This window comes from Mustela nivalis (assembly GCF_964662115.1).
Source record: "Mustela nivalis genome assembly, chromosome: 3".
Lineage (NCBI taxonomy): Eukaryota > Metazoa > Chordata > Mammalia > Carnivora > Mustelidae > Mustela > Mustela nivalis.
The window spans coordinates 73,024,718-73,050,663 of record NC_139022.1 but is presented as its reverse complement, the minus strand read 5'-3'; the positions used below and the strand labels follow the sequence as shown (position 1 = coordinate 73,050,663).

The following is a 25,946-nucleotide window of genomic DNA, read 5'->3' as shown; positions in this document are numbered from 1 at the left end:
ACTCTGCACCACCAGATCCCGACTCTGCAGATATTACATAAAGAACAGGATAGCATAGCAGGGGCCATTTGTAATCTGAATACTCTACAAAAAGCTTCACATACACATCAGGCAAATTGCTGCCCGCTGCTCTGGGTGCACTCTCGTGTCGTGTAAGGTGCTGTGCGCAGTTTGGGAGCCACGCATATGACTGAATTTGCTCCCAAACTCATAATCATCTTCCTCATCTGCCATCCCTCGTCCCATGAACTAGAAAGACATCTCTGAGCTCTGGAAAGACTGACTGGGACTTGATTAGGAAAAGCGCCCGGATTTGGGTCCTGGATTTATTCCACAAATGTGAATTGATCACTTACTAGGTGCAGGTCATGGTTTAGGTCATTGGGATACATCAGACCAAGATTCCCAACCTACCCTTGTGGAGCTGAAGGGCACAGGTGGCAGAAATGGATACAATTACATAAAATAAGTAGACTAGGTAACCAGTGTTATAGAGAAAAGTAAAGGAAGGCGAGAGACACTGGGGTGCCAGAGGAGGGGCAGAATGTAGTTGGCAGGGAGAATTCATTAAGAAAGTGGGAAATGATCCCAGATTTGAAGAAGGAGAAGAGATTAGTGGAGAGAAACTTCCCCTCAAAGCCATGTCACCTGGGATAAGCAACGCAAAAGCTGGGGATCTTTATTTCTTCATTGCTATGATGGAATATTGATCTAGATGATCTATGCTTGTTCTTTTAAGTTCTTAAATCCCATACATGATGATTTAACTTATGCCAACCATTACAGAATGGAAGCAGCCATATAATGTTCATCTAGCCCACACTGTGTGTCCTGTGTCGCTAAATGCTGTGAATGCCACAGGATTTCAGAAGTTCTCACTATGAGAGTAGTCATTTGGAAGTATCTCATTACACTCATTCATTTTTCAACAAACATGTTAAGCACCTACTATGTGCCAAGCAGTATTGAATAGTTGGGATATTCCAAAGCTCACAGTATGATGAGGGAAGGGAGGCATGTTAGCACAAAGGAACACATGTGACACTGGAACAGAAAGGTTGTTTGAGGCACACACCAGTTGGAGGGGGCCAACCACACTGAGTGGGAGTATCCGCTTTCAGTGGGGGTTCCAGATATGCATTATGTTTTCCTCTTATTATTATTTTAAAAAATTTAAAATAGCTTATATGTGTTCACTTTAAATATTACTTAAGTTTGGAAAGCTTCAGTTCCCAAAAGGAAAGTAAAAATGATCAGATGACATTTAATACTATTGGGGAAATCTTAAATTGTGAAATTAAAGAGGACAAAGTAGGCAACTTAGAAAATATTTACTTCCATAGAACTAAGATAATAACGTGGTTCTGTTAACAAATGAATTTGAAACGTTGACCTTTTCCCACCAGTATTTGTGCTCCGTTTTATATTTAAAAGTCATTTTTTTGTTGCTGTCATTACTTTCATTAATATTTTCCCATGTTTTTATTTAAATTCTAGTTAGTTAAAATATAGTGCAACATTAGTTTCAGGTGTGAAATTTAGTGAGTCAACACTTCCACATAACACCCAGCACTCATCACAAATGCCATCCTTAATCCCAATCACCCATTTAACCTATCCCCCCCAAGCCTATAAAAGTCAGTTTTCTATGATGGTTAGGAAGCAATAACCATGACAATAATAACTGTTATCTATTGGAAGCTTATTGTGTGCCAGGCTCAGAACTAGGCAGTTTTCCATGTATTATCTAATTTAATTCTCACAAAGCTCTATGGAATCTGTGATCATCCCCCGTTTTCTAGATGCGGTAACTGAGACCTGAAAAGATGAAGTTAGTTGTCTAAGGTCTAAAACCAATAAATAGCAGTAAGTCTAACATTCTTGAACTTGCCATTAGAAGACCCTTTCTTGAACTCCAGAGGCAGAAAGTGCTGACTCTCTGACCCATGTAAGGTTAAACACTTAAATATTCAGTGTAACTATAATTGCTTTTCATATGGTTAATGGGCAAATGGTCAAATCATTTCTCTGCTGTCTTAGGACTTCTATTTTATAAAGTATATTCTTCATCTCTGAACTTCTGGAAATTGAAAGTCTACACAGAGCGTTTTTGGACCCGATCTAAATATTTTAAAAATTGTGCTTCTGTGTGATTTGGTACGCCATACAAAATTCTTCTTTTAAAAAAAAAAAAAATTTTTTTAAGACTATTTGAGAGAGGTAGAGAGAGAGCACAAGTAGGCAGAGCAGCAGGCAGAGGGAGAGGGAGAAGCAGGCTCCCCGCTGAGCAGGGAGCCCGATGCAAGCCTCAATCCCAGGACCCTTAGATCACGACCCAAGCTGAAGGCAGATGCCTAACTGACTGAGCCACCCAGGCGCCCCCAAAATTCTTCTTAATGACCTCAAGTTTCAAAGGATTTATAAGTTGTTTGACGAGGCACCTTATGAAATAAGGAGTACAGTCCATTAGTTGAGAGTGTTATGGAGAAGACATTAACAAAAGCTATCTCTTCTGATTGATGGAAGTAACTGAGGAAATTACCCTTCCCTACATTGAGGAGAGTATATGCTATACAAGGGAATATTCTGACTTACGCATTTTCAGCAGACTTCATGGGCAAGTGAAATTTCTTTCTTATGTAAACAAATTGGTTAAACAACAACAACAACAACAAAAATAATGGGAATGAATTGGTACTCATACAATTTTATTTAAAGCTGTGTTTTTCCCCATGAGAAGTTGGAAGAGTTTTCATCACAAGAAAATGCTTTTTACTAGGAACGCTTTGCACAGGGGCCTGCACTTACTGTTTCTTTTTTTCCCCCTGGTAACTTGACTTTTTTTTTTAAAAACCCAGTTTAAACCCAGTTTTTTGTGCCTATATCTCTATGGAAGCTTCCATGACAAAATTGGGAGGAAGCCCTCAGAAAAGTAATTAGGTGACCCTTATGCATGAGACTCAAGAATGTACTGAAGCGTTGAGCATCTCTACCATGGCAGCCAAGGAGAATTCAAGGTTGATGGGCATTATTCCTCCACTATTATTTAGGCCTAGAGAACTTAGAGTACAAAAATAGAAATTAAACGAAAAATGGGAGATAGAAAAGATGTTTCTGTAGTAATATGAATTTTGAAGAATTTTCTATCGCTGAGAGAAGCTCATACTGCTTATCAGTCCAATTCAGGAATTTGAGATTTAGATTACTAATTTAATCTGCTGACTGTAAAGTTCATATCAAATTTTAGGAGGATTTCAGCTCCCTTAAATTCCTTCTGGGCCAAGTTTGAAAAATAACAGTTTTAAATGTGAGAAAATCATAAAGGATTTCCGCAAGTAGTAAAGGTCATCTGCTTCAATGATTATCTACTGTGCTCTATGGTTTACTTTTGTGTTGTAAAAGACAACTGAAATTATGGCAGACCACTTGGAGGCGTTTCTCTGAAGGACTGAAGAAAAAGAAAGTTCAATCTGAGTGCAATCATAAAGGAAAAAGAAAACGTTTTATTAAATAAAATAACAATGATGGGTATTTAGAGAAATTTTAAAATAAATTCCAGACTTAGGATCATGTCTCAAGTCACATCTCAGTATCAACTTCCCCAAACAAAGTATAGGCTTTGTAGTTTTATTACTTGAAAGCTGTGAGTAACTTTCTAAGAATATGAATTTACAATTAAAATGAAGTGGAGTATCCAGTCACTTTAAAAAAAAAGGGTATTGTATGCAAATGATCTGGATAATTCTGATCACTTGTGTCAAAAATTCCTTTGCACTAAATTTCAGCAGAGCATATGGGGTTGGAAAGGCTGGAGCAACAAAAGTTTTCATTGCTAAAAAAACTTGAGTCTGACTTATAGCCTCCTCAGGAGTATTGTAAAAATAATATTTTCATACTTTGGGTGCAATTTGGACTAAATGTTTTCTACATAGTTAATAATGTAACAAATTTAATAATTACTTAACACTGCTACTGTTAATGATGAGTTATTACTATTTTGGCTGAATTGAATTCTGTGATTAGATGTTCAAGGATGTTCTCCTTCCTCAAGAAATCTCTGTGTATAAGTGCCGTACAGCCTTTGGGAGACAGCTTTGATTCTACTACACACGTTAAAGAAATAGCTGAGTCAGCAGCTTGCATAGTAAAATTTGTGATTATATAATTCCTTTCCACGGTCCAACACTGGAAAACCTTAAAGCTGTGGGAAGCAAAGAGAACTGAAAGAGAGATGTCTAAAATAGCTAGACACTGTCAAATTCAGAATCCTATTTGTGTAGTTGTCATATACGCACGGAAATACTTCTAGTAAGACTTACACTATCATTTGACCTTCACAAACCATACTTTCCAACAGGGGATGACAGTTTTCTGGGACTATGCTTTTGACCTTGAAGATGTAACTTCATGTTTTATGTCTCTTGGCAAACTTATAATGCCTCTTGTCCCCAAACCGAGTTCATCTAAAATTAATATCATCATATGTTTAAGCTGTTCAGGTCTATAATAATTTTTATTTTAATTATTCAGCATCCAAGGGCAAAGAGAGATGCTGCAGCTCCTTTAAAACTCTCATTGCATAAGTCTCTCAGCTTTCCTAATGCAGGATGTCCCTCATCTGAAGCGGGACTGAGGAAACAGCTGCATTGTACTGCATGCAGTCTCCAATCTTGCTACAGCTCTCAGCCTTAGGATTCAGCTGAGCTGGACAGAAATATGCAGAAGCAATATATTGGTCCGTGGGAAACGGAAGCTTTACCAGAGGAGATGGTCACAAGGTGAGTTACTCTCCTGAACCTTAGCTTGTCTGTCTTTCATTTTCACACTGTGTTTCTTAATGATTACTCTCACAGAAATGACCCTACATCCTAAGTTTCACTTCCTCTGTCTCCCCGCTCTTGCTTACATTTAAATAAACTTTATGCCCTGCATTCTACTTAGAAGACAGCCACTGTACTAAAAAGCCTTCAACAATGGCATCGACCCCCTGCCGCTGGACGTTCTTAAGCCATTCCACTTTGATCGTCCTCAATTCTTAGCCCTACTGAAATGCAACGGCACTCAAACGCCCGCGGAGAGCGAGTTCACCAATTAACAGAAAGGAAAAGAAAAAAGTCAATGCAGCAGAACTAAAATTCAGAAGCCCCAACCAAGCATCCCAACTCCAAGGAACTTGCAATTAATTTGACTTTCATAAGAGAACATGTGTTTTCTTACCTTGGATGTGAATCACTCTGTCATGATCTAGAGTGTAGTTGTCTGAATGATCAGCCCAGCAGATTGAAATCAGCACCAGAAGAAGTAGCCTCTTCATCTTTATAACCCAGGGAATCTTCTTCACTGCGAGAGCATCACATACAAAGAGGCTTGTGAGATTTAGAACCCTTTGGAGTGTTGCACTGCACTTCTTATTACCGCCTTATCATCAGAGAATGGGTCTGTAAAAATATTTAACCCAATCTGTTCAGAAAGTTACTGTAGCTGTCTTTGGGAGCTGAAGACTGCAGCTTTGAACAATTCCAGTTTCCCTTATGTAGCCAGAGTCCAAATCGTGTTTAACTCTATCTTTGCAGAATTCTAAATCTAGAAATTTACATCAGTATTGTTCTGGTATGAAGAATTATAGTTGGTTACAAAAAGATATGGCAATGATACAGAAGGACTTTGAAAATATTTAAATCTCTGAATTGGAAGTATTACTTAACAAAACAATCATTTGATATATGTATATAGGAGTAATCCCCAGTCTAATTAGGAACTGAATCTTAAACTGGGGCAAATAATATTTGCTTGGAAGTTGACATCCTCATTCATTTTACATGTGGCTTCCTAAGCAGGTTAGATTTGCTTGTTCTGAATAGAAAAAAAGAAGACAAAAAAAAAAAAATCCCTGGTGTGAAGCAAAAGCAGCACATTTATTCGAGATTCACTTACCATCTTAAACCTGACTTGGGTCGATGGTGAAGAGTTGAAAATGAGGGACCAACTAGGTTAGAGTCGTGCATGCTACCACTGCAGTCATCCTGATTGATTTTTCATTCATTTTTACCTAAAATGCTGACGCACCAACTTTGAGCGCCTGGTAGGGTCTCTGCAGCCGGCGGAGGCACGGCTGGCTGCAGAGAACATCCCTGCCAGCCTCCAGGGGAATGAGGCAGATGAAGACCAGAACCGGACAGCAAAGCATAGATAGCTCCAGTCCTGAGTCAAAGAGGCAGAGCCCTCGTTTGGCAGTCCTTTATGGCAAGACCAATTTGAGAAAAGGAGACATGCTCCCCCCAAATTTTGTCATCTGAAGGACTCCAAGTGATGGGAACCCCATGACCTTGGCCGTATTTGTCAGGCAAGAATCTCAGGGTCGCTCCTCTGCTTTACCGTGAAAGCTGAGGCAAATATTAACAAGGGCTTTCTTTTTCTCTCATGCACATAGCAGCCTTAACAACACTTGGCTATTTTTAAAACTGAAATTGCACAGTACTGGCTTCTCACACTAATTTGTTTTTTCCAGGAAAGCCTGACTCTCTGGAATACTTATTAAAGAGCTCTGAGTCTGTTCCTGGAGGTCCTTGCAGGCCCGCCTGGACTCGGGAGCCCGATGATAACACGAGTCACCGGCGTCCCCTGTCTCTTGGGGGACAGAGGCACCTCCCTGCATTCTCCCCACTAAAACTTGGCATCGTTGGGATGCCTATGGCTTCAGTCGTTCATGTTCACTTTACTCCTTTTTTTCCCTCTTCCTTATGTCACAGAAAGAACATGGTAGATGAGCAAATTAAGAAACTCACTTTTCTGGGAAACTGAGAGTGTCCCTTTCAAAATCCTACCTGACTTGCTAATCTTATGTTGTAAAGTTCACTTGCTTGTTCCTTCGGAGGCTTTTGGGAAATGATTTTTTTTTGAAGTTATAGATGTTTGTCCATAGAAATATTACTTACAAATATGACCAGTTTTTAGCTCAGAATTACACTTTGGGTGAATAAACATAATAAAGGTGATCTTCTGGAATTTGGGGTGTAATTGGGGCAATTATATACACAAACAGAAAGCAATGGGCGAACCGGAGCAAGAGGTGTGGGTATGGCACTCTCTGCTTGTCGCGGGAATCGAAGGAAAGGGAAATGTGGAAGAGAGTGTGAGGAAAGCATACGATTTCAGCAGTTAAAGAAAGGAGAAATTCTAAGTGAGGGATCGGAAGAACGGAGGTGGAGACGTTGCTATGTTAATTTTACCATTTGTGTGGTCATTTACAGCATAATTTGCATACAAATAATTTACATATACATGCATACACACACGCCCACTTTTAGACTTGTGCATCCTACCACTACAGTCATCCTGATTTTTATTCACTTTTACTCAAAATATATTATTCACAAATTTATGTATCTCCTTTAATTCCATACCATATGTAGTATTTTTTTTTAAGATTTTATTTATTTGATAGACAAAGATCACAAGTAGGCAGAGAGGCAGGCAGGGGTGGGGGTTGGGGGTGGGAAGCAGGCTCCCCGCTGAGCAGAGAGCCTGATGCAGGGCTCGATCCCAGGACCCTGAGCTCATGACCTGAGCTGAAAAGGCAGAGTCTTTAACACACTGAGCCACCCAGGTGCCCCCATGCCATATATAGTATAAAAAGTGGTATCACCAAGGGTTCATCCCTTTGAATTAATGTATTAACTGTCCAAGGGTCGGTTTTTAATTGCAAATATCCCAGGTGGTGTGGGGGGTGCTAAATAATAATTCTAACAGCGGTTCCTTTTAATTGAAAGTCAATTTGCCAGTGCTATGATAAGCATGGTACCTATGATGGCTCATGCAATCCTTGAGACCGTGAGACCCAAACTTCCATATTTCCTGATACAGTTACCTTGCTGAAGGTCACATACCTAGTAAGTAGTAAAGTTTGTGTTCGCTTTCAAACAAAAGCAACACCTACTTTAAGTTACATTGACTTTTCTGAAAGTGAAGCTTAATGTGTTCTTTGTTTAATTGCCTTGTTTATTTAGGCTCTTTAACTTGAACCTACTATGGTCTTAAAACCGTAACATGTGTTATAGGTGAATATACATTTTTTGCCCCAAGACTTAACATGGGAGAAGGGAGATGGTATTTTCTTTAACATGACTGTGCCCTGCCTCATTTCTACTCATCTATAATACCATCAGGTGCCATGAACACTGCCTTGGTAGCTCAGATGTGCACACAAAGGCACACACACCCCATCATCATCATCCTCAGTTTAAAAAGCATATTGCAGGGGCACCTGGGTGGCTCAGGGGTTAAGCCTCTGTCTTCAGCCCAGGTCATGAACTCGGATTCCTGGGATCGAGCCCCACAACGGGCTCTCTGCTAGGAAGGGAGCCTGATTACCCCCTCTCTCTGCCTGCCTCTCTGCCCACTTCTGATCACTATCAAATAAATAAATAAAATCTTTAAAAAAAAAAGCATATTGCACACTTTCAGTGATTTGTGATTAGAATAGAGATGCATGTCGGTTTGCACTTCCTAGCACCCTGCCTAGCACTCAGGTACCCATGACATGAGAGACGGAGTTATCTTTGCTACCCTGGCAGGGGAGCAACTGTCTTACCAAAAGAGGTAAGACTAGACAAACAAACCCTGGGGACACAATCTTCATTGTTTAAGCAAACAGCAGGACAACAGAGGTACTGCACCTGGATGGAGGTTCGAGGACAAGGGCTGTGCCCGCGGTCTGCGCGCTGGGCCTCAGTGAGGGATGCCTCAGGCTTTGCGGGTGGGCATGGGAGCGAATGAATGGAGTCCTGTTTATTTGCATTTTGTAACAACATTTTCTCTGTGTATCCATCTACGTTAGGTAAAAATTTTTTATTTTTTGATTCGAGTAAAAATCTGGGGAATTTGGGGGACTTTCATACTACCAATTACTACCAGCCTTGAACTAGTGCTTTGTTGAACTGCAACTCAGATGCAGATGGTCCCTTCTGCCAGCCTCCGGAGCCTTGCCGCCTGAGGGCACAGCCAGGGTCACGAGCAGTTCACGTGGAAATGGCCGTGTTCTTGGTCAAAGACCTATGATAGGACTGTAATTTTACATTTCTGCTTTGGCCATAATGAAACCACTCTTTAGAAGCAAGATACTGGGGCCAACATAGAAGTCTAATAGTTTGATAGAAACAAAGATATGCTCATACCAACAGTCTAATGGCAAAGTGGCCAATTGCTATTCCTTAAACACTACTGTGTTACAATTAGTATTAAGATGGTGGCAACACTTGTGAGCACAAGGTAACATGTAGACTTGTCCAGTCATATTGTAAACCTGAAACTAATGTAATGTCTGTCAACTATACGTCAATGAGAAAATAAGAATAATAACATTACTGTTTTAGGTAATGGGGAACTAAGCCAAGCAGAAGGCATGTGTGCTATTTTCTGTACCGTGAGAGCTATGCCATATATTTCCTGAACAGCTTCTACATGGCTAGGCACTGCCCTGGGAGCATCACCCATTTAATTACTATTTCTCAAAACAACCCAATTGAAGAAGTATGTTATTTTTTTTTTAAGGTTTTATTTATTTATTTGACAGATCACAAGTAGGCAGAGAAGTGGGCAGAGGTTGGGGGGGAAGTAGGCTCCCTGCTGAGCAGAGAGCCTGATGCGGGGCTCTATCCCAGGACCCTGGAATCATGACCTGAGCTGAAGGCAGAGGCATTAACCCACTGAGCCACCCAGGTGCCCCAAGAAGTATATTATTTTTTTAAAAAGATTTTATTTATTTATTTGAGGGGGGGAGAGCACGAGCCGGGGGAGGGGCAGAGGGAGAAGCAGACTCCCCACTGAGCAGGGAACCAGATGTGGGACTCCATCCCTGGACCCTGGGGTCATAACTGGAGCTAAAGGCGATGCCCCAGCTGACCGAGCCACCCAGGTGCCCCAAAGAAGTATGTTATTATACACATTTTATAATTCTGGAAATAGAGTCAGTATGGTGGCATTCCAAGCATGTAAAGCAAGGTCCTGGGGATCTAGGCAGTCTGACCGCAGAGTCTGCGCTTCCCAGCGCCATTCATGGAGTGTCCCGTGTGCCCTGAGGATCGCCTTTGGCTGTCCTAGCTGATTCTGTCAGATCTCTTACAGTTCACCCAAGTCAGAATGCTGACCCTCATGCCTCTCTCACTGGGTTATAAGTAGTAGCACTTATTACAGTGCCATTTGCAAGAGACATGTGAATGCTTTCCTCACTGTGTGCCCAGGACCCAGGACCTCCCTGGGCCAAGAGGAAGAATGAATGGAAATCTGGACCTGGGAGAAAAACAGATGTAAGGACTAAAGCAGCCAAGACTGAGGAGAGTTTAACACTGTTTCAAGAGTTACCCCTATTATTATATGGAGGATGGTGAGAGTTACTTTTTTTCCTCCACTGAGGACAGAATGAATGAAACCATTTTTCAACTTAGCACTTGAAATGTAGTTTAAAAATTATAAGAATCAGGGATGCCTGGGTGGCTCAGTGGGTTAAGCAGATGCCTTCGGCTCAGGTCACGATCTCAGAGTCCTGGGATCGAGCCCGCTCTCTGCTCAGCGGGGAGCCTGCTTCTTCCCCTCTCTCTGCCTGACTCTCTGCCTGCTTGTAATCTCTGTCTGTCAAATAAATAAGTAAAATCTTTAAAAAAAATTATAAGAATCAATGCAGAGGTTGCTCAAAATTGAGTAAGAATCTCAGTTAACAGAATTAACTTTGAAATAGACTGAATTATTTCCTCCTTGGTATCTTTTAAGTCTGATCTAGTTAGAGGTGGAAGAGGGTTCATGATCAGTGTTTCTTAAAAATTGGTCAGTGGTGTGGTGCAATGAAAACAAAAATACAAAAGAAAGAGGAGAAGTGACTGCTGAAGTGCATTTCTTCACTAGGTTACATTAATTCATTAAAAAGTGTGGCGTTTTTGTGAAGTAACTTCTTTTAACTTTTTTTTCCAGTTAGAATGGCCTTTATTTGATGGAATTAAAAATTATAGGCTGCTCAGACTGTATTTTTTCTTTCTTTTTTTTTTCTGGTATTTTTTTCATGTTTAGCATTTTTTTTTTTTTTTTTAAATTAAGAGACAGCCTTGTGCTGGCTCCTCAGGGGCTCTGCTGTTGTTGGCTTTGTTTTTGGCTATGAGTCACCTATCAATCCGGAGGTCACACCTCTGACCCAAATAATAGCTGAAGAATTCAGACTAAGGATGCATTTGAATCCTTCAGGGTGTGGAGGGACAATTGGTTCTTTACCTAAGCACACGGGGGTAATGCAGAACTGCTTGGAACATACCCAGTGCTCCAGAGAGAAGCCATAACTAGAAAAAAAAAAATCTTTGTCCAGTGATAGGACTCCCCTCAGGAGTGAGTCTATGCAAACTTAAGGCGAACACAGCATTTCCCCCTGTTCTTTCCGTTGTTCTGTGAAAGCACCAGCTACTGAAGAAGCTGTAGAGCATTTATGATGCCCTACAGGAGATGGCCAGCCATAGGCCCTTTCTAATCTGGTCGTGGTCAACCTTTTGTTTTCTAGGATCCTCATGACTCTCAGAATAATCTGCATCTTAAAAATTATGAGTTATTTCTTTTTCTTTTCTTCTTCCGTGTTTTGGAATCACCTACTTTCTTTCTGTTTTCCCTCTGAATTTTCCATCGTTTTATCTTTTCTTGCTTCTCGCCCTTTCTCCATTCATTACATAAGACTCTTACCCAACCTCTCCATTTTTCTCTCCACTTTTCTCTTCTTATGTTTTATAATACTTATCACTGTAAGGGCCTATTTAGCAAGAGGCTTTCATTAAAGTTAAACTGTCCCTCCTCCCCTTCCCCCAGGGGATTCACTTAAAAACAAGTCTGGAAACCAGCTCCAGGTAACAAAACCCAGATACACGGATACACGGGGGGGGGGGGGGGGGGAGTGAGGGGGTGGGGGGGGGTCAGGCCAGGTGGAGACATCTCATCAGTGTGGGGGTGGGGGATGGGGGGTGGGGGGATTGGGGTAGGGGGGTCAGGCCAGGTGGAGACATCTCATCAGTGGGGGGGTGGGGGGTGGGAGGGTGGGGAGTGGGGGGGTCAGGCCAGGTGGAGACATCTCATCAGTGGAGGGGATGCATACTGTCTCTCCGGTTACCAAGGAGTATGTGCCCTGCCCTTTGGGAGCCTTTTGGCCGCCAATCCCAACCAAGGTGATAGGCTGGGTCAAATGACTACTAGGGTAAATTGTAATTCAGTTGGTCACCTGGCATCACTGTGGAGTTTCCTGTGTGTGTTACAATCTCATTGGCCACCTGTGCGTGGCCAGGCCTGACCGAATGGCCTTTCCCTTTAATAGCTAGTCTGTGAAACAGAGAAGGGTCGCCCTCTCTCATAAGAGGTGTGTCCCCGAACGTTTGGTTAGATTCTTGATGCTTGGCATGAAATAAAGCTTTGCTTGACCTTTGCTTTATATCAGTCTCGCTCCTTTAATCACGGACCCATTATTGGGGCATAACAATCACATTAGTTGATATTTGACACAATCATATGATTTATCATCTAAACCAGGGCAGAGAGGGAACAGGAGAACTATTTCTAGCTAGATGGAAAACCAGTAGCATGTGCATTGGAGCTCTCCTAGGCAGATGGGGAGATAAGGAGTTTGTGTAAGGGAGGAAGGAGAGAATTTCATTTCAGTCCTGGCTTGCTTTTTTCTAGTTGTGTGATTCTGACAGAAGTCATTCGGCTGCTTTTGGGTCATGTGTTTTTAGCTATCAGTTGGAATAGTCCATGACAAATGTCAGTGTCTCGTACACATTAGTTCATTAGTTACTATTGTTATTATGTGATTTTTTTCTTACCAAAGTGTTCAGACCCTCTATTCTACTCATATTGCATTTTAGGACTGTCCTTCTAGGCAAATAAATTCATGAATTTTAAAGGGATAATATTCAGTAATGCTTGTTGAAATAGCAATTCAATTCACTTACTGTTTTTGGCTGGCTATTCTTTGCCAGCTCTCTCTTTTTCTCTCTCTCAGAGAATATTGATGGAGTTAGGGAGAAACTCAGCATCCCTTCATTTAATTACAGTGCGTTTGTTCATTAATCCAACCACACCTGCATTAAATAATTCCTGAGATGAGAGTTAGAATTCCCCCAAACCAGTTTTATGAAAGGATTCTGCAGTGGTTTAGTTTATAAGTTTTCCAAAACAAATTGAAAAAAGGTGTATATGAATAAAAGTATGACTTGTGTTTGGTGTTCCCTATAGTGTTCAATTCTGCAAACTTTTGTTGAACACCTGGGGTGTGGGGGGGGAAGCAGTGCGTACACATATTAACAAGTGTAGGGCCTTTCCTTGTTTCCAAGGAACAGTCTGGCATTGCTGGATGAATAATGAATGGAGTACATATAGCAGGATTCTGACCCTTCTAGACTGCAAACTGTCTAAAACCCTAACCTTAAAGTGATGCTTAGAAGTTGCGAACTTGTCACTCAAAATTTATTTGTTTGCAATACCTTCGCTTAGAATTGTGTTCTCTATCCCAGCTCACGTCGAGGTGGGGGATGCATTTCTAGGTATAAGGAAGATAGTATTATATACTTATTTTCCATCTTATTTGACTTGTTTTTCTACTATGAAAACAGTAAGCAGAGTCAACTAGGCCTCTCCAATTTTGTGGTGTGTCCTCTTCAGCCAGGAATCTCTTAAAAGGGGATAATACCACTGGACAGGTAGTTGTCAAAATTCACTCCTATGACAGGAAGGAAAGAATGTAAGTTGTAATTCTAGTAAAAGAGGGCTTTCTTGTCATTGCGTGTTCTTAGTGACTTTTGCATGTAGCCACATCATACATGAGAGGGCGGGTGTACGCAGACATTACATTACATTACATTACATTCTGACATTACATACCAAAAATGTCTCTTTCCCTGTGCGTTTACCTGGGCGGTCAGTAAGACTCTCCTCCCTAGTCACTCAGGATATCATAGACTTGCTCTCAGTATATGTGAACTCTAGTGGGTAATTCACAATATGTTGGAGACAAAAACTGGTACAATAGGTGGATGAGAAGATATATGTTCAAAGTTCTTGAGCGTAGTAGAAATCCCTCCAGTAGTTTGGTGTGTTTCTGGCAGCTCTGTCTAGACACTATCTGCAGGGCTTCTTACCATTTACTCAAAAAACTTTTCAGTTACGTGAGAATTCTACATTTTCAGGGTTGGGCAGGAACCTGGCTTCTACCATTAACAGGGTGTTACAATTAACAGGGTATTTCTTAACTGGATAGTTGTTAGTAGGGGAAGTCGATAAACACGTTGTTAATGTATCAGCAATAAATGCATTTTGATGATAACAGTAATATTAAGAGAAAATCAACTTCTTCCCTTCTATTTATCTTTGGAGAATGTATCCTACTTTTTGCTGCCCTGAAAACCATAGTTTTACCCTAGAACATTATAAATTGTACTATCATCAACATGAATATTATACTGCTATCCTCTTATAAGTGCATCCTTCATGGAATACAGAAGAAAATATTCATTTTCTATCATTACACATAAAGAAAATGGTTAAAAAAAATCAAGCCACGTCATGAAAAATTCTTAAAAGATAATTAAATCAGTCAGAATAGAAATTATCAATGTGGCCACTTCTCAGGTTCTCAGTTTCTTTATATTTTAACATGCTCAGTGCTGCCACAGTGTGTTGGCGTTGTAACAATGACGGAATTGTGGGACTAGTAAGTCCATACGGTAGAAGTAATTTTGACTAAAATAAAAGTTTCACTAAAATAAAAGTTTCACTAAAATTTTCTTCATTTCTTCTGGCCTAGAGTAATTTCCTCCCAAACCAGCAATAAAGCGTGTGTGTGTGTATACTAGCATCATTCTGGGGGAAGAAAGTTTCCTCTAAAAGTGAATAAGCGTGTTCTAAAGATTATTCTTGCTTGGCCTACTTGTGTAAGAAAAACCTTATTTCCTTATTTTATAATTTATTCTTTGATCCATGATCAAAAATCTCAGTAGTGTCAACAACAAAGCATTATATTAAGTAATATAAAATTAATCTTCAAAATATTTTTTCTTAATGTATAAAGTCAAATGACTTATTGTCATTATCAGTAATAATAAATGATTTCTGAACACTGAACAAGGAATTTGGCACTAAATTAAGAACTCTGCAAAGGTAGACGAATTCCCTAGTGAATTGCAATTCAAATAGAACTTAAGCACATATATTTAAAAGAGACTGAAAGGCCCCCTTCAACCAAAATGTATAGTAAAAAGGTTTTTCTGAAACACTATAACAGAATGAAAAAATATATGTATATGAATATTAAGAGCTTAGGTTGTTAACTCATTCTTTCCCTAACAAATAACAAATCCCAAAACAAACTATCGCAAATAAAATAAAATTTCTATTTTTTAAAAATTACTCATCAACATCATTCTAAAATGGAAAATAACTCTTTTCTTTATATTTTAATGTGCAAATACGAACAAAATTGACAAGTGAGAGGACTGCTTTTAAATGTGGGTTATGTAAAAATGAGTTTAGAGTTGAGCGCACACACGCCTTCAACTAAATGAATGCAAACCTCTACAGGCATTATAATTTGAAGCAAAGGTTTTTAAATAAAATATTTAGAAGTAGGGTTTGAGTAAAAAACTTCATAACATCACTTTAAACTGTTTTTGAAAGTATTTCTAATTGAGTTAGCAAAACAATATTTTAAGACTTTAATTCACAATTTTAGCATTTCTTTAAAAGTTCAAAATCCCAACAGCTCCCAGGTAAACATTATGTTAACACTGGATCTAAAAATACAACCGCAAATCATCTACAAAACAGCTTTGGTGGCATCACAGATGCAGCAGTAACAAGCTTTCTACATAACACAAAATCCAACTCTAAACTCACCACTGGACCCCCATGTAATTCTAAACCAGTTGACAAACAATAAGAATCAGGCAACTCACATACATTTTATACGGTGATCAGACTCTGAGAAGGTGTAGAAAGATTTTAAACATGTCAATCCTGATTTTTTTTAATGAATGCAAGGAACAGTTTTATGATCGATGATTTACTGAGGTATTTGGTTCTACTAAGTCATGATAAAAACAAAAAAATCCATTAATGTTTGTTAGCAGCAGAAACTTCTGTCTCTTCTGGGCTTGGTGCAATCTCCACCTCTTTTGGCTGCCACTTTTAAGGTCTCTTCCAAGACCCTGAAGCAAATTTACGATTGGTTCACATCCTACGTCAAAGCATGATCCTCATCAGAATTCAGTTCCTTGGCTTATGAGTAACAAAGCCTGTTCTAGTCCAAAAGGCTGTGTCTACACAGCACAAAGAAGGAAAATATAATACTCTCCAATTAATTTGGCAGATATCAACAGCTAAGCTCATTAAATTAAATTTCAAAATTGGTTTTATGAAGTGAGTTACAGCCCAAGAATTCACCTTTGTAGGTTTTTAAGTTACAGTGATATTTCAAAGTGTTTTATAAGCTTTTAAAACGAAGTAATCCTCATTTACATCTTCTTTAGCTGAGCTATTTGTTTATTCTGAAAACAACTAATACCATTTAATCAACCTTCTTTATAGGCACTGAACCTCTGATTTACTTAGTCACTTAGAAATGACTACTCTAGATCCAAAGATATCTACATAATTTGTAACTTTCTTTTATAAATAATAATGCCATTTAATACTTTTGAGATATATAAGTGTTAGGTTTGTCTTTCACTCAAAACCAAATAACCATCTACATGTACAAAACCTAAAAATATGGGCAGTATTCTTACAAGAAGTAGAGAAAGTATGTACACCTAAATCTCAAAGGTTTTCCAATCCTTGAACACCATAAGTTACCATCCCCACCCTTCCCCCAAACCCTTCCTTTCAATCAGGATCCAATTTCCCACCACTAGAGTTACCAACACTAAGTCCGCCAAAGTCTTTTCCATTCAAATGTGACCGTGGCTTTGTAAATTTTCAAGAGAGTCTCAAGTCCATACTACTGAGAGCAGTGTAGAGGTACCATTGCTCCTGGTTGGGTTCTGTCAAAGTTCAAAGGAAAGGAGCAACCATAAAAACTACCTTTTCTTCCATAATTTTCATAGAAAGCAATGATTATTCCATGAACATAAAAGATCCAAATTTTCATCACTGCTGAGCAAGGTAGAGTTGAGGATGATTTGTGTAGTAATGACCTTTGAATATTCTCTTTCACCTTATGAACTTTAGCAGGTACGCAGATGTTTTTATACCTAGGTGATGAAATGTAATCCTGAGAGTATAGTACCTAGAAAGCAAGAGAAATGGTTGCATTGCAGGACTCTTCAAAAAAGAAACTGCTATCCGAAAACCGTACATATAGCTCTCACACACAGCTCTCAGACACTGCAGTCAGAGATTGGTAATAACTGCACACCTAAATATAATGTGTAGTGATAATAATTTGTAGCGTATACCAAGAGAACCACTAAAGATAGGAAGGTCATGGGAAATAAAATGTCACTGGCTGATTCAGAGACTGGCTTCTAAAAAAATATGCGAGCTTTTTGTAAGCAGTGGTTTGAAGGGCAAAAGCCCCTACTGCTGAGAAGCAATCAGAAGAGAAAAGGAGAGAATAAAGCCCTGGAGGAGCAAGAGGGGCATGGGGAACTGGGTGAGAGAGAGAAAAAGAGGAAAGAGAGGGGTAGGAGGAGGGGGGGAGGATGGGAGGAGAAGGGGGCAGGGAAACACGGCAGCATGGAAGAGCAGAAGGAGGAGTGTCCCTTTGTGCTAATGGACACCTAAAAAGGCTGCCAGCAGCCACAGTCCCTGGAAACGGGAGAAATGACAGAAATCACAACAAAGAAAAACCCGCCCCAGATAGGCTAAATAAGTGAACAATCTGAGCCGCTTCTGGGAGGGAAAACCCAGCGTTATGCAGCTTAAGGGCCCCGGAATTACGTCCTGTACCACATTTAATCATAATTCAAGTAATTATCCACTGATAAGTGGAACTAAGGCTTCAGATCCCAAAGCGGTCACCCCTCAGGGTGGCTGCGAAGGATTGAACAGAGCGGAATGCTAAGTGCATGGAGACCTACCCAGGAGACCACTGGAGAAGGGGAAGGGTCTCCCCAGGACGCCGTGCGAATGGTACCCTCCGAGGCCGTGCATTGCAGCAGCCTTGGCAGGCACCTCGCCCAGCCTGGGAGGGGACGGGAATGGTTTTACAGAGGAGATGATGGCTCAGACAAGGAGATAGAGAAGAGGGCAACAGATACTGCTGTCTATTAGGATAGTAGGTACCAAGGAAATGAGCTAGGGAGGCCCTGCGCTGCTGTGCAGGGGCACACAGCTCCACGTGACTGCGAAAGAGGAGGAGACTCACGATGATGACGTGGAAAGCTGGGGCCGGGTTAGACAGGCAGCCAGGCCAGGGACCAGAAGGCCTTGCGCGTCTCGCTCGTTTGCACTTTTTCTGATGCCAGCACGTCTCTTAAACAATGCTTCAGCACCACCACCACCAGTTGTTTATCTTATCTTTACGTATCTCAAAATAATACCCTAAAAATAGAACTGTGAGAGCCCATTACAAAGAAGGATTGTCTTAATCGTGTCATGTATACTCTATTTAGTAAGGAAGGCGGCCAATGTTTTACAAAGGTAAAATGTAAAAATTTCAAAATATATCAGGCTCACTTTTAATTTTGGACTTTCACTTACTCTTCAGAAATGCCAGATTAAAAAGATATTGCTGTATGTTCAGCATCAGTGTAATCACAGAACACACCAAAAATTTAGTACATTTTCATTTTGGGCTCTATCAAGACTGCCAGCTAGTTTAAAGTAGTTCTAGGAATATTGTATGGGATTCAAGAGCAGAATCCAAGCCCTGGTGTGGGTACATAACTACTGGAATACAGGCTCCAAAAGGGTAGAAACTATGTACCACGATATGCTCTGGGACCCACTAGGAGCTCTGGAAATTGGTTTTGCACCGGGCACTGCAGAGTGAGCGGTAACCTCAGGTGTTGTACAGTATGCAACCTGTACAACCCTATGCTGTAGCCCTCTAGATATTTGACATATGATGCACAAATACACACAACTTACCTCTTGAACAAATCATCACATTTCACACGAATGAAGGAAACCCTTATATAATTTTCAAATGATTAATGAAAACCTCAAAGTGATTCCATGCTGATGTTACCAAAGTTTATACTGACTGAGGATGAGAACCATTTTTTTGGGGCGCCTGGGTGGCCAAGTGTGTTAAGCCGCTGCCTTCGGCTGGGGTCATGATCTCAGGGTCCTGGGATGGAGTCCTGTATCGGGCTCTCTGCTCAGCAGGGAGCCTGCTTCCTCCTCTCTCTTTTTGCCTCCCTCTCTGCCTACTTGTGATCTCTCTCTCTGTCAAATAAATAAAATCTTAAAAAAAAAACCATCTTTTATGAGTTATGATATTTTATAAAGATACTCCTAGCATCTAGTGAGTTTTCAGTGAGTGTACAATGAAGGAATAAAGGAGATTGGCATCTCTGCCATTTTAAGCATAGCTGATACAAGGGAGAGTCAGAATTAACTAGATTGATCTGATCCTTTCCAGTCTGCCCCAACCTAGTCTGCCATGAGCAAATTTGCATGTTTGCTGCTCATCTGAAATGCCTCATCTCCTCTAACATAAAAACTCGCTTTTGGCCAAGGGCATACATCTGCCTATACCTTCCCACAAATATGTCCGCACATGTTTTTGTAGTCCATTTGTGGGAGAACATAAAGCATAAAGGTGATTAAGGCACTGACACGGGCTCTCATTGCTAACTATCCATGGCCTTTACCTCCAGAGCCAGTCTCCAGCCCATTTTATTGAGAGAATATTCTCACACTGATGGAAAAGAAGTGTAGCATAAGCCACTGATCGCTTAGTGTGAGTGGGTTGACACTTCATCAGTATTTACCATTGTATGCCTTCACCCTGGTACTCTGGAGTGTCTGAAGTTGTACTACGACCAATGGCAGTGTCAAACAAAGATTAGGGATGTAAAATATAGTCAAATATGGGGGTTGGGGGAGGGAAGGAAAGAACAGGAATCGAGACCAAATTACCTATCTCATTTCCTCCTACCTGCTAATTTAATATTTACTTAAGGATTGTGCCCTTTGTTTCACTCCTTGCAGGATGATACGAACTCTGTCTTAAAAAGGGAAAGGCGTGACAGGCCAAACAAACAAAGACGCAGTTGCTACTTGTGGTGGAAAGGTAGAAGAGGAAACAAGACAAGTCTGTCTAATATAATCACCTCAGTGAGGCTTTCTGAACTCGGCTTGTCTCTTCCTACACAGCTTCTGGAAACCTCCCTTGACTCGTATGAGAGGCAAAGACAGTGAAATCCTCAGTTTTGAATTCTTAACTGCGTTGGTAAGATCAACAGCAGCAAGCAAACAAAAAAGCTCAATATCATTGGACTTCAGGTGGTAATTTCTAGCAATGAATTATGAGGCCACCATGTCACCTCTTCATTCTCCTAATGCTGACTGAAAATGGGATAGCACAAATCTGATGCCAACACAGACACATGCCCCATCCCTGACCCCACTGGCCATTTTAGAGACTCAGCAAATGAACTTAGGAGACACTTTGAATCCATGATGCCGGGGCCAAAGGGCGAGAGAAGAAAGTAAAGCAGGTGGGGTGCAAATAGACAAAACAAAAGAAGGTCATTACATTTCAGGAATTTCAAAGCAGGATAAGGCTTATTTTCTCCACATCTGGAAGGGTGTGTTGTTTTGTTTTATTTTGTGTGTGTGTTTTTTTTTTCATTCCTGAATTTCAAGGGAAAAATTTCATTCTGTAAAAATGCCATTGGGAGGGAAAAGTTAATAGCTTAAGTAGGTTGTTTGTAAGTTAAGGTAGTTAGGGTGAAAGGTATTTTAAAATATGTACAAAAGAGGAAATGTACTTAAAAACAATGAAAGGCCTACAACATAAGGTTGTATAGGAAGGGCAACGGGTTATTAAAAGGAATTTTTTAAAAAACACAGGAAAAGAGACAAAGACAATGATCTCACTGAATCATTAACCTCAATGATCTTGTCAAGTCAAAATCAATTTTTAAAAACTGTAAAATTGGCAAATATTCTTTCAGTATGTAGTGAATGGCCTGAGGAGCCATCTGCTATTTCTCCCAGGGAGAGGAATAGCATGGTCCTCAGTTAAGGAACTTTTGACCGCAATTTGCATTTTTAGTGATAGTTTAGGCAGGTCTTTGCAAAATAACCCATTCAGCAAAAGCATACATTTTGTTTAGTCATCTGCATAGACTGTATAAGTCTCCACTTACTGGCATCATACTCAAAGATTTATTCAATGATATTTCTGAGGCAAGTGTGTAAAGTGCAAGCCCTATCGCCAAATATCTCTCAGGATTATGGGATCCAAACCAGGAATGACCTCTTTAAATTGCATTGGACAGCAGTTGATGTCATAGTAATGTGATTAGATTATCATCCCGCCGCCCCATCAGAATGCAACTGCCTTGCCCAGAGTGGGTATCTGTCCTCGAATCTCCAGCGTGAACCTGGAAGAATGCCCTCATACTATTTTTCAACTTGTCTGTCAATTTTAATGTTTTAGAACATCTTATTCATTAATCTGGATAATGGAATAAAAAAGAAAGTATCAGGAGAATTGATTAACTTTTTCTTTGTGTTCTTTGGTGTTCCAATATCTAAATTATGGAAATGCATTTATGAGAACATTTCCAGTTCCTGCTCTTCAACTGACATGACACATCAAAAGGCTGGTTTTACCCCATTGGTTTTCATTAAGGTACAAATACTGGAGAGACAAGAATTTCTATATCCCAAAATAGGTCAAATGGGATAAAAAAAGATTTTGCTCTTGTATTCTTCTATTCCTTCTTTTGTTTCCATTCTTTCTTCTTTCTCTCATTAGAACACCCTGATGTCTGGGACATTTTAGCTACTCATGGATCTACCCTTCCAGGCTGTTTCTTCAGACGTGCTGTCCCTACCCAGGGGAAAGCTCCTTTCTGACCCTCTCTGCCCTTGAAACCAGTGTTTCATCTTTCGTCTTCTGTTGGTCTCTTGCTTCTTTATCAATGCCTTTGATTTTTATCTTCCGTGGTGAACGTTTTGGGCAGTGGGACAAACATTTCCCTCAAGAAGTCATCCCAGTGACCACTCAGTCACACCGTCCACCTTGGCTGCCCGTTCTGAGGCATAGGCTATGTTTATGTCCATGTAACAGAGTAGTTCCTGCCATTCTTTATTTGGTTCTCTACACAAGTTAAACTTTTCCATATCCACAATGGATCTGGCATGAAATCACTGGCAGAATCCCCACTTTAGGAAGTCCTCATTCTCAATTGTAAAATGAAGTTGCTTCAAAATACTACCGTAATTTGGCAAAGCAAATTCTCTCCAATTACTAAATGCAAATGAAAAACAAATGGTTGTTGACCTCTTTTGTGGGCACCCACGATTGTGGATAATTTCCTGGGATAGTATTTGCCAAATGCAGGTAGCTTTGAGTCTTTCTAAAATTTGTTTTCCTTTTAACTTTGGCTAATGCGTATTTGAGGAAAGCTTATTTAAATGGAAACATCCATATAGACTGGGGAGACAATAACACTGGAAAATGATGCATTCAGGACAATGATGGATAGAGGCAGAAAACTTCTATCACTTTCTACTTATCTACAGGGAGAAGTAGTGACTAGTAATTCCACCAATAAAGCCACAAACCAAGAAAACTAAGCTGAAGGTCACAGCAATATTCATTTGCCAACCAATGTCCATTTGGCCAATAGCTGTTGAAGCTTAGCAGCACCGTGGGGGAACTTATTCAGGCTTATGTACAATTCTTAGTACAGACGTTGCATTAGTACAGCCAAAACTGCCATTTAGAATGAGCTTGCCTGGAGGATTTGCAAAATCTACAATGGGTAGGTGGTCTACTTTATTTAAATTTGCTCAGTCCATTAGCCAATCATCCCAACTATTCTGTCCCTGTTTGTAGATTTTCTTTTTTCATGATGAAATTAATTTAACCATCCCTCCTGTTTGGGGTGGATGGCAGGGAGGGTTTGGAGTCACTGGAGTTAGCCAAGGCCCAAACTGAACATTCTGAGCCTAAATGGTGACTGTTTCACTGTCCAGCTCTTTGGTAGACACAGCCAGAGTAGTAATGACAACCACAGTTAAGGGTATTTGAGTAGTGAGGATAACTAATAATGTCAGCTTGTCCTATGTTTCTCTGGAGGGGATAGCTGCCTAAATGGTTATTTTTTCCGGGCAATAAATGGCCTTGCAACTGAAATACAATTGTTTTTCACCGACCAGCCAAGAAGTGTAAAAAGGAAAAAGGACTCTTTGGAGGAATGGAGTGCTGACCAAAACAACTTTAACTAATTTAGTATTTTGCCTCTGGAAGGCTGTAACTGGCAAGGTGTGAGGGTGGTTAATATCTGGCTGATTTCAGTCTTGAAATTGGAATCAAATATGCAGACTAAGACCAAGTAATGGACAATTTTCTCAGAAGTGGAAGGAGTTCTCTATTTATTACATATCCTTAGATATTTTAATTTATCATACATTGACTTTCATATAGAAAGCAATGTGTGTGTAGGCATCTATTTACATATAAAAGTAAACCAAGTGATGTGGGAAACCGAAACATTACATTTCCTTACTATCTACAGTCCAATGACAAGTCCTTGAAATAGGCAGTGTGACATTCCTCTAGGATAATTTGCTAAGGGCAAAAAACCCTTAATACTTTGCTAAGGCCAAGAAGGAACCTTAGCCTGACCCCCAGGATCCCATAAGTCTACTTTAACATGTAAAAATTCCTTTGGAAATTTCTTGTATCTCTACCACGCAAGGTATATGTTGGCAATCATCCCCCAAGCATATGGCTCGCTGATATACATCTGGGGTTCATGCCTAAGGTTTTATTAGATAGTAATAAATGAACTTTTATAGCTGGCCCCCTCAAGTTCCTGGAAATCTTGCTTCCAAATTCCTTAGAAATTTACTCTATCCCTGGGTGCCTGGTGGCTCAGTCGGTTAAGTGGCTGCCTTGGGTTCAGGTCATGATCATATTGATTGGGTTTATTTTTTTAACCCTAAGATTTTATTTCTTTATTTGTGAGAAAGCAAGCAAGAGAGAGAGCACGATTGGGGAGAGGCAGAGGGAGAAGAAATAGACTCCCTGCTGAGCAAGGAGCCCTTTGTGGGGCTTGATCCCAGGACCCCAGGATCATGACCTGAGCCAAAGGCAGACACTGACTAACTGACTGAGCCACCCAGGCAACCCCCAACTGGTTGACTTTTAAGTGGTCTCAGGTAGAACATAATTCAGTATTTAAATGAAGTTTGTTGGTTTAATTGAAATAGGTACATCTTTGGAGTTACCGGCTTTAAATATCAAACTTATTCTATCTAGGTTTGTTGAAAGTCAGATAAGCTTGTGTTATCTCTTGCAATTTGTTAGCAAAAAGATGACTTAGAATGATGGTTAATCTCATCGGTGTTGGAGTTTTCATGGGTACTTGTTAAGAAAGCTTTCAGTCTTTGGTAAACTAAAACTGTAAAGTTTGCTTGGGTGATAAATGGGATTAAATTCATTGGACATCTAGGTCTTTCCAAAATAGGATAAAGTGCTAAAGCATTGATTAGTGAATATAGGTTTGTGCTTTTGACTTCCTATCGTGAAGAAACTAAGAATATTTGGGTCGGTTGGTAAAAATGTTTGTGCTTAACTTATTCATAAATTTGCTGTCTAAAGAATTCTGGTGTAACAGTTCACAATTAGTTACTACTTATTTTCACTGGAGACTAAGGTTTCTAAGAGTGCAAAATTCTGCTAAATGTAATTAAGCCCAGTGGAAATAAGGGAAGATAGTCTGTATGTGTAAGAAAGATCTAAGGAATGGGAATATATTTTTGATGAAAGTAAAAGAAAGTAATTTTGTCCTAAGTGAGACTGCTTGTTTGGAGAAAAATGGCTTGGTACAAAGGAAAGTTGTAGAAGGTTTGTGAAGGGAAATCTTTGGAAAGGTATTTTAGTCTGCTTTCTCTCAATTAAAAAGACAAAGTTTTCTTGAATTGTCACAAGTACTTTATACAAATACACACACACAATTAAACTCAGCTAATTCTAAGCCCAAATATATACACATCTTTAAGAAAGTATTTTTTTGTTCCATTGGATTTGTGTAGGAAATTCTGTATTAATAAACAAAAAACCCCACTAAATTACAATTCATTCTTTGTTTGCTTCAAAGTTAAAGAACTAATACTATTTTATATTTACAGTATTATTAGTTCACTATTTTCTTCAAAGAGCTATTTTTTTTAAAAAAGACCACCCAGAAGTTTGAACTAATTGAGGAAGCAATCTTCAGCTTACTTAAGAGGAAAGATTGCATGGGACACATTCCTGGCACTAGTCCTCTCTCATATCTATTTGGATATAATGCAAAGGATAATCATTTTGAAAAGATCTTGGTCTTTTCTTTTTGCCCTTAAAAAACCCAAAGCACCCATAGTTAAGAATCTCGGATGCTTTTTTCAGAGAAATTGTTTCATAATTTGAGGTTTAGAAATGCCAGGAATAAACGAGCCACCCAAGGAGATCATAAAAGCCAAAGTCACAGATGTAGAAACAGGTTTTTAGTAGTGTGATGAATCTGAGTTTGGGGAAAGTGCAAGATGTTATTCAAAGTAGAGTATTTAGGCCATGGAATTCTCATTAGCTGTTTGGTCATGAGAGAAACATCTGTAAATGAGGACTAAAAGGCTTTATGAAAAAATATTGAGGGAACACATTGAAACCTAGAATAAGAAAAATGTTGGGTAATTTATATTTAGAACCAAGTTAATGCTATTTTCTTAAGTACCATTGTAGCATTTTAGGTTTTTTAAATATG

At 39.8% G+C, this 25,946-nt stretch overlaps 1 protein-coding gene across 4 annotated transcripts in view; it reads right to left on the bottom strand.

Annotated features, from left to right (window-relative positions):
• HAPLN1 (hyaluronan and proteoglycan link protein 1) overlaps nucleotides 1-25,946 on the bottom strand; it is a 77,274-nt gene that overhangs the window by 29,103 nt on the left and 22,225 nt on the right. For 2 of the 4 annotated variants that reach the window (XM_082724691.1, XM_082724688.1), the window contains exon 2: nucleotides 5,218-5,340. In XM_082724691.1, the coding sequence (XP_082580817.1) occupies nucleotides 5,218-5,314 (97 nt within the window). In that variant the 5' untranslated portion in view covers nucleotides 5,315-5,340. Of the gene's footprint in view, nucleotides 1-5,217; nucleotides 5,507-5,934; nucleotides 6,187-25,946 lie in introns of those variants that run through there. The other 2 variants (XM_082724690.1, XM_082724689.1) reach the window with 2 other exon arrangements.